This window comes from Benincasa hispida, chromosome 12 (genome assembly GCF_009727055.1).
Source record: "Benincasa hispida cultivar B227 chromosome 12, ASM972705v1, whole genome shotgun sequence".
NCBI classification, from domain to species: domain Eukaryota; kingdom Viridiplantae; phylum Streptophyta; class Magnoliopsida; order Cucurbitales; family Cucurbitaceae; genus Benincasa; species Benincasa hispida.
Genome location: NC_052360.1, coordinates 71,186,905 through 71,196,382, shown reverse-complemented (window position 1 = coordinate 71,196,382; position 9,478 = coordinate 71,186,905). Strand labels below are relative to the sequence as shown.

The 9,478-nt window shown below is 35.6% G+C and overlaps 1 protein-coding gene across 1 annotated transcript in view; it reads left to right on the top strand.

Annotated features, from left to right (window-relative positions):
• Positions 1 to 8,486, top strand: part of LOC120067622 (pentatricopeptide repeat-containing protein At4g01570-like) — an 8,832-nt gene extending 346 nt beyond the window's left edge. The window contains exons 2-3 of the mRNA XM_039019167.1: positions 4,773 to 6,577; positions 7,920 to 8,486. Coding sequence (XP_038875095.1) covers positions 4,773 to 6,197 — 1,425 coding nt within the window. The 3' untranslated portion in view covers positions 6,198 to 6,577; positions 7,920 to 8,486. The remainder of the gene's footprint in view (positions 1 to 4,772; positions 6,578 to 7,919) is intronic.
• The last annotated feature ends 992 nt before the right edge of the window (positions 8,487 to 9,478 follow it).

Here is a 9,478-nt window from a genome sequence, read left to right as displayed (position 1 = left end):
TTAATTTATTAATCTTACTACATATATCCTACTCATCAAGCGGTAACATTCCTGATCAAGAGCAAGTGCTTTTGCCTCCGCTATAGATTCATGCTCCCACTCAGTTTCCTCCAAAGTACCAGAGAAATATTCAGGTCTAACAATGTAAGTTTACTCTAGCATAACATGTTTATCTGGTTTAAATACACCGACCATTTACTTGTTGTTAATCAGATAAAGTTATAAAGGTCACTTATTCAATCTGATAAAGGGTTAGTTTCGTATACCCTGGTGGAACGACATCCAATGAAGCTAGCGATATTATATTCTAAATGCTCAAGTCAAACGAGTGGGGATTCTCCGTATGATGAAAGTTATCTTTATGACCATCTTGACATGCCATATAATGAGTGTCAGTTGAGATTGGATATCTCCGACATCTGTACACAGAGCTGAATATGAATGGAATTAAGGTTGTAAGATATGACATACACACTATCTTTATATATTTTTTATATATGTAACACCTTTTGTAGAGAGACAGTGATACCCAATGATCACTTTCATCGAGGACTCCTGTACAGAGCTTCCGTGATGATAGTTTCCTAAGTTGCTCCCTCCAGGGATGAGCCAATGTCTCATACGAGTCTACTATTCAACCCTCTTTCGGTCATGACTGCCTTATCTACGAGTCTCACTCGTATATGGTTATAAATCGGTCTCCATCATATGGAAGAAAACTAACGAAAAAAGCAATTGTCGTCCATCCTTCATTTGCATTCGATGCACAGCTTTCATCCTTTATTCTTATGTTACTTTACGGTTGTTCGTGAAACTCACCATTTCCTTTACTAATGAAGGTTCCACTTAATGAGAGACACCAGTCACCCATCCCATCCTGAGCCGATACGACGCACTGCCTCTGACACTCCCACCCCATCCCCCCTCTTACACCCTTAGATTACCACCTCTCACCTACTCCCAACCCCCGACAGCCCGATACAACCTTACCACAGCATCACCCATTTACGTTCAACCTTATACAAGGTCACTACCCACCAATTCATGAGCATCCAATGTGCCCCCTACTCACCTGCCACTCCTCAGAGGCTACATGTCTGGCATTCCCAGATGGCCAGCCACTTCTGGATTAGACCACAAAATCCACTGGTGATATATTATCCTTAATCTGTTTATAATTTCTTTATATAACGTTTTTTATCTTTTTATGTAGATTCTCGAAATTTTTAGTCGTCAAGAGAGAAAAACCATGACAAAAATTACACCCCATCCTAACAAAGAACGATAAAGTGCAAAACATCCTCTCCAGTTACTACTCAACATAGATTCGATCGTCACATATAATTACACACCCTCATCAACACAACATGGACAAAAGATGGCTTATCCAGAACAACAATACATATACAACAGGTCAAAACTCCTTCAAACCACCGACAAGCAATTCGTCAAGGAATTGATTACCCCAATCGTTCGAATTGCATGTAAATTCCTATCTTTACTCTTTACTATTCTTACGGTTTTACTTTTACACATATTCTTTTTTCTGCAACCATAAACACACATTTTTTTTAGAAATATAATATTAACCTGTTCCCAACATGTTCTATGCAAATTTCACCATTCTTCCAATTGGGTTAACGGGAAATTATATTTTCTTCTACTTCTCATTCTTTTAAGTTCCTGGCTACTCTTACAACTTCTCATTTGATTACCTAGGGAGCACCTCAATGCCTGGCGGGTATTTAAAATAATAAAAAAAAGGTCACTCCTGAGTCCCTAGTCTTGAAGAATTAAACATCTATCAAACTACGTCACCTTTGAATTCAAGTCAAAATTCAATGATTCGTCACGCATTAATATTCATGATCACTGATATTTCTCTTTTCCTTTTTATGACATTAACAGATCCACCATTTCGGTTCATCACTTCCTCATACACGACCATATACAAGCTGTGGAATTGCTAACATTACTCTACTATTTACTCATCCCTACTTCACTACGTATGGAGTCGATCGAAAAGCCGACCGTCCACAGCCCTGAAAATCTCCACCTAGAAACTCGACATACACACGGTTTCGCTATCGTGCATTCTTCCAATAAAACTTTCCTGGAAACACTGGTTATGTCGATTCCATCCTTTAATCACTGCAGAGAAATGATAAAAGGATGCCTAATTAGGCTCAGCTATTGCAAAACATCCCATATTTTTATATTAACATTGATTTATTCTTGTAAAAAACATTCATTTATTTTTATGTAGTAAAAACATTCATTGTATAAGTTAACATATATTTATGAAAGTTTCAAAGTTCAATGTCAAATTTCAGTACAGAATTTTTTATGAACATCCTGGCCTGGCTCTTTCATGTAAATAATTATCAATCAGAACAAGCACATCCAAAACCAATTATATCAAACACAATTCAATTGAAATAACATCTTTATAATCTTGTTTTGATCCATTTTTTCAAGTTATGTTTCTGTAAAAACATCATGTTATAACCTTTTGTATTTTCTGCACTCTTCTATCATATCAAAATTTATCAAACATTAAGGGGTTCAAAGTCAAAATTCAACATCAGAATTTTATCAGAACATGCATAATGAGCTGTTAGAACATATATTTTGTTCCAATTTTCAAGTTCATATATATTGAAGCGAATGTGTGAGTGAGATTAGAGTTATAGCGAAATAAGACCGAACTGAATTATAAGAGAGACAGATGTAAGAGAGTATTGCAAGCAATGTAAGAGAGAGCAGAGTAGAGAAGCGAATGTTACAGAAATATCGAATTATCTTAACAGATGTTAGATGGGATCGAGATTTGATGATGACAGATTTAAAGTAAAGCGAGAGGAGAACAGATTGTTGAAGACGAATTGAGAACGAATGTTGAATGTGAGCAGATGTGAGATGAGACAATTGGACGGAGAGTATTGTTATCCTATTTACAAGGTATGAGATTGAGAGATTAAATCATTTTTTACACTATGAAGATTGAATATCTTGTATCTGTAAGGTTATGAATCATTTTTTTTACACGTATGAAGATGAGATATATTTTGTATCCACTTTTTACAGTATGAAAGTATTTATAGATATGAATTATGTTTTTTGTTCAGTATTATCCATTTTGTTACAAGTAGAAATCTGAAGATATGAACATGAAGAAGATGTAATATTGACAGATATGAATATGCTATTTATATATAATACTCCACTTGATTTTTGTTACAATGAGATATAGTACATAATTATCACAGTGTACAAGTATAAGTAGAAAAAACAATGAATATTTACAAATGAAAAAAAAAGTATTGACAAGTATACATGAAAAAATATTCAATGTTATTAACGTAACTGATGAGTGTTTTTTGTCTCTTCCTTAGACATTTCGCAACTTCCACGTTTTAGAAATTTCTCCTCTCCTCTATCATCTCCTCGCTCTCTCAAATCCCTCTCCTCAAACTCTCGCTCTTCTCTTGCTTTCTAATTCCAATAGTTTTTTCGTTTCTTTTCTCTTTTCTTTTTTTTTTCTTTTTTAATTCTTTTTCTTAATCTTTTTAATTTTACATATGACCTTATTCCCAGACCTTTATAATTAATGGACCCCTTGTCTCTTACAAACGTAGAAGCTAACCTCCTGTTTACTGCCACTACCGCAATATATAACCTATCTCGTTAAATATGATAACATACTATAATATTCCTATCAAGGATAAAGCGTGGTAAAATGATATTGTACAAAACTAAATAATAAGAAAAAATTAGAACTCCTAAATACCCCAACCAAGATAATCCCATATTCCACTCTTTTCTTCAATTCTACCTCTCCTTGATTCATCTTATACAACTTCAGAATTTTCGATCTTTCCATAAAATGCAAATGCAATGCCTCATGGAAGAACTGGTCCTCTCAATTGATACTCAAGGGCAACTCAACTTCTCTCCATTCCACCTCCCTTCCTCGTCTTCCATTACCAAAACCTGTAATCATACTCAACCCTCCAACACCATCTCTTCAAATCAGAGCTCTCCTTCTTCCAAAATCTCTCTATCCAGATCTATTCATCCTTCGCCACAAGCTCATTTCTTCAAATTGTTCTCTTCTCTCCCCAACTTTTAACATTCACCCTCCACATAATTCCAAATCCATATCCTCTGTCCCGCTCTGGATACTCCACGAGTTCCACTTTTACTCTCCTTCCATGAAGGCGAACGTTTGTCATTTTATCCCACACTTCAATTTTCTCACCGTTTATTTCATTCTGGCATAATTCGATGCTGTGCCCTGAAATTTTAGACCATTATTGGAAATTTGAACTACTTGGGATTATTACACCTACAAACTCTTTCTTTCCCTCTCTCTGGAAAAACAGTTGGCTTTTGTCTAATTTCTTTAACTGTTAATCTTTTAAATAGCAAGAAACTGCTGCAATCTAGTTTCCTTTCTCGCCTATATTCACTTGCTTAATATTGCTGTCTTCTCAGAAATAAGACATGAGTTATTTTAAAATGTTGTATCAACTTAAGAAATAAACCTTTAGGTATAAGTATGTTTATACTATAGTATTCTTGCTTTTGATGTGGTATCGGAATCTTCTCTTGCCCTTCAAAAAAATGATAAGCAAAAAGCTCTTTTATCGTCGTCCGATTGTTACAATAATACTCTATCACGGCTTCTGTTGTAGAAGTTAAGATCATAGTTTTAAAACTAAAGGCATTCCATGACCTTGATCCTTCACCTACCGTTATCATTATTCTAGTTGCCTGAATTTACCAAGGTATGCAACCATACCATGATTTTTAATGAAATGGAGTACAATGGATTTATCCCAGATACCATTGTGTATAATTCTCTCCTCAACGGCCTATTTAAGGCTCGGAAAGTTACTGAAGCATGTCAACTTTTTGATAAAATGGTGCAAGAAGGTATAAGAGCTTCTCCTTGGACGTACAATATTCTAATTGATGGATTGTTTAGGAATGGAAGAGCTGAAGCTAGCTACTCTTTATTCTGTGATATGAAGAAAAAGGGTCAATTTGTGGATGGTGTTACTTACAGCATCATTGTATTGCAACTGTGTAAAGAGGGATTGCTTGAGGAAGCACTACAATTGGTTGATGAAATGGAAGCGAGAGGCTTCGTTGTCGATCTTATTACTGTAACATCTCTTTTAATTGCAATGCACAAGCAACGCCAGTGGGAAGGGTTAGAGAGGCTCATGAAGCACATTAGAGAAGGTAACTTGGTCCCCAATGTTCTCAAATGGAAGGCTAACATGGAAGATTCAATCAAATATCAGCAAAATAAAAGAAAAGACTACACATTCCTGTTCCCCCCAAAGGAGGATTTGAGTGAGATTATTAGTTCAAGAGCTTCTTCTGCTGCGGAAGTTAATGTTGACGATATTATCGAAAACACAGAAGAAACAGATGCTGACAGTTGGTCATCATCCCCACATGTCGATCTTTTAGCTGATCTTGCAAAGTCTAATGGTGATTTTTTGCAACCATTCTCTCTAGGTCAGGGGCGACGAATCCAAGCAAAAGGGGACAACTCATTCGATATCAATATGGTCAATACATTTTTGTCTATTTTTCTAGCAAAAGGAAAATTGAGCTTAGCTTGTAAGTTGTTTGAGATCTTCAGTGATATGGGTGTCAACCCGGTGAGGTATACCTACAATTCAATGCTGAGTTCATTTGTGAAGAAGGGATACTTTCACCAGGCATGGGGTATATTTAACGAAATGGGCGAGAAGGTATGTCCAGCTGATATAGCCACATACAATGTGATAATTCAAGGACTCGGGAAGATGGGTAGAGCGGATCTTGCAAGTTCTGTTCTGGAAAAGCTAATGGAGCAGGGTGGCTATCTCGATATCGTAATGTACAACACATTGATTAATGCGCTGGGGAAGGCAGGTCAAATGGATGACGTAAATAAGCTTTTTGAGCAGATGAGGAACAGTGGGATAAACCCAGATGTTGTCACTTTTAATACACTTATCGAAGTTCATAGCAAAGCTGGTCGGTTTAATGATGCTTACAAATTCCTGAAAATGATGCTGGATTCAGGCTGTTCCCCGAATCATGTTACAGATACAACTTTGGATTTTCTGGGGAGAGAGATTGAGAAAGTGAGGTATGAAAAAGCTTCAATCATACGTGACAAAAACAGTTCTTGAATGTTTCAATTCTATTACAATTTGGTAGTCTTTCTGTAAGAATGGAGAACCAAGGATTTGCTGGGCATTCTGGGTCCATAACCAAATGAAACATTCATGGGTTTCCTGGCCAAATTTAGGCTCTGTGAAGCATGGACATATTAATTGATAGTACCGTAACGTTTGGTCCCTGCTTTCTTTGAAGAAGCATCTTTCTCAATACGAAAGAAAAAGCTTGCAGGTGGTTTGAGAATGATGCTAGGTCCTTTTTTCCGACAACAGATCGGAGAACCGACTTTCTCAATGTTTCTGTATCGCAGCAGGGAAGCGATTTCATTTATGATATCCGTGAAGGAAATGTTTCAAGATCCAGACCTTTGTGCTTGAGCAGCACTCCCAATGTAAGCATTTTGAATCTGATTTGCTTTGTGAATGAGAAAGTATTTAATAGTCGGTCTAATTTATTTGATCGAGTAATTTTCCGTGGTGGTTAGTTTTCTTATCTTTTCCATATGAAGATTTTTAACATGTTTCAATTAATTGGATGTAAAAAGATTTGAATAATAGACCTTGTGGTCACTAACATTTTATATGCTAATTGAGTTATACACACTTGAATTATTTCTCAATTATATAATTCAATCTAATATAATATCTTACAAAGTAATTACTATTTACAATCACACAGTAAAATGTGGGAAGAGTTCAAATTATCCATTTAATAAGTTTTGATCTAATAATGTTTATATTTTCGACCTCAAGATTAGAGGTTCAATTCCTCTATCCATATAAAACAACCAAAGGAACGGATCATTTTTATTACAATGACTATATGATAATTTTCTTTGTCAATTGGCATGCCGACGTGCTATGATTCGCATGGTAGAGTGAATCTTTTATCATATTCATTTCTCAAAGATTTAGATCGACACCACCTTCACAAGAAAATAGCTAAGAATAAGTAAGAATATTTACATGTAATTTATGAATCAATGGAAATATGAATGTTTTTCTTGATGTCAAATAGGAATGGACTGAAATCTAAATAGGAATTAGACATGTATCATCTTATTTAATATTTTACAATAATAAGTACTTCTGGAGGTTGTTTCTTCTTAGGGAACAACTGTATTTCGTGGTTCAGCAAGAAAGAAAATTGTGTTTCCTTATCTACGTTTGAAGTAGAATATGGTGTTGCAAGGAGTAGTTGTACTCAATTACTTTGGATGAAGTAGATGTTAATGGAGTATGATGTCTCACGAGATGTTATGACTCTTTTCTATGACAAATATGAGTGCGATTAATATATCCAAAAACATAGTTGAACACAATCGTACTAAGCATATAGACATGAAATATCACTTTATTCATGACTTTGTTGAAAGCAAATAGATTGTGTTTGAACATGTTAACACAAAAAATCAAATAGCTGACATTTTTACCAAGGCTCTTGATGCTAATCGTCTTGAAAGTTTAAGAGCTTCCTTAGAACTCTGCATCTTAAAAGATTAGCAATTAATGTTTTGGGCCAGTCTTTGAACTTTATGGGCCTAACAAATGCTGAATGCAAAGCGATTGTTTAAAAATAAAATCGTATTAATGCGATTGATACTCAAATCAGGGAGACTAAATGGTTCTTAATCTTGAACTGTTTTCCAAATCTATGTTTTCCACAGGTTGATTGTGTCTGTTATCTTCACAAAATCGTGATTGGTTTCTTTTTCCATTTGTTCTTGTGTGAAGGTCTACTTATATTCAGAGTATTTCATTCTCTGAGGGTGAACATAAGAATCGGTGCTCATACGTCTGGGAGTAAAATGGTGAGGTATAAGGAAAAAGCAAATAAAAAGCAGGCAGTTGAAGATGTGTCCCCGGTTGCTACAAACAAGTATGGTGTTCGTGTTTATGGAATGTCTATTACAAAGAAAGAGGTTGATGTTCTTCCCTCTTCGGCGAAACAAAGACGGTCTGGTGAAAGCCAACCAGTGAAAACAAAAGGAAAAGAGAAAGTAAGTTCTTAATCTCTTACTTTGACTGATTTAGTAGGAAAAGGAGTTAAAATATATCCTGAAAAGAGTAAGTCTTCGTCTGAAGGTTCATCGAGTAGCATGCATGACTTTGTAATTGTATCTAGAAACCCTAAAGATGTCTCTAGTATTTCTTATCAGGATTATCTGAAGCCAAGGTTTCTGATGAACATTTTGTGAAGATACTAATACTACAACTGATTCTATTTTGAAAACTATTCTTTAGGAGTTTATTCCTACTGATAAAGTTGGCTTTATTTCGATAGAGTCAGAGAATGTCTTATTGCCTGACTCAAATGTGCATGCATTGAATGATTTTGTTAACAAAGTTGTGTCTGAAGCTTTGACCTCCGTTGCATCTTTTACCTATTCATACTAATTCTGAAGTTTATGCTAATACTATTATTCAAGAAGTTAAAACCCCTAGTAATCTTGAAGAAGGGGTTAAGGTTCCTCCTGTGGAAGCTGTTGGGAATGATGCAAATGTTGTGGAAGTTGAAGGTCATTCTAAAGGTTTTCATAAGAATAAAGATGCACAGAATGTTGATAGTGAAGATTCTGATAGTAATGTTCCTCCGTCTGAACGTTCTAATAAAAATCTACAGATGTCAAAAGTGTTGATAGTTTGTCATCAGAGACATCTGATTCTGAATTTGGTCAAGATGAGCCTAAGGATGTATCTGATTCCTCTGAAGGCAGTGAGTTGAAAACCTCCACTGATCCTGACAAGCCTTCTCCTAATTGGGTTACTAGAGCATCTGTTAAAACTCGAGGGAAGAAAGCAACTACTCCTCTGCATGTTTCTTCTATTCCTTTAGATGGAGTATCTTTTTACAGTGAACAAGGTGACAACACGTAGAAATATGTAGTACACAGGAAGATTGTTGATGAGAAGGAATTGTCTGACTGGACTCAAGAATGTTTTAATCTTGTTAATATGATTTTATAAGCCTAGCTGAGCAAAACGATGTTGAATTTAGGCTATTTTATCCTCAATTAGTGCGAGAATTTATTGTTAATCTTTCCTCTGAGTTTGATAATCCTAATAGTCCAGATTTCCAAAAAATGCATGTGTGTCGCCATGCGTTTATCTCCAACGCTGATTTAATTAATAAGTTTTTTAATCGAATAGTGTCTGTAGAGACTCTTGAGAAGCGACCATCTTAAGGAGCTGGCTTTTGAGTTAACTGGTGGGGCTCGTTCGTCCAGGCCCAAGAAAGAGCAATTATCTACTGCAATCTTGAGCTCGAAATATATTGTTGTTCACAAGATTGA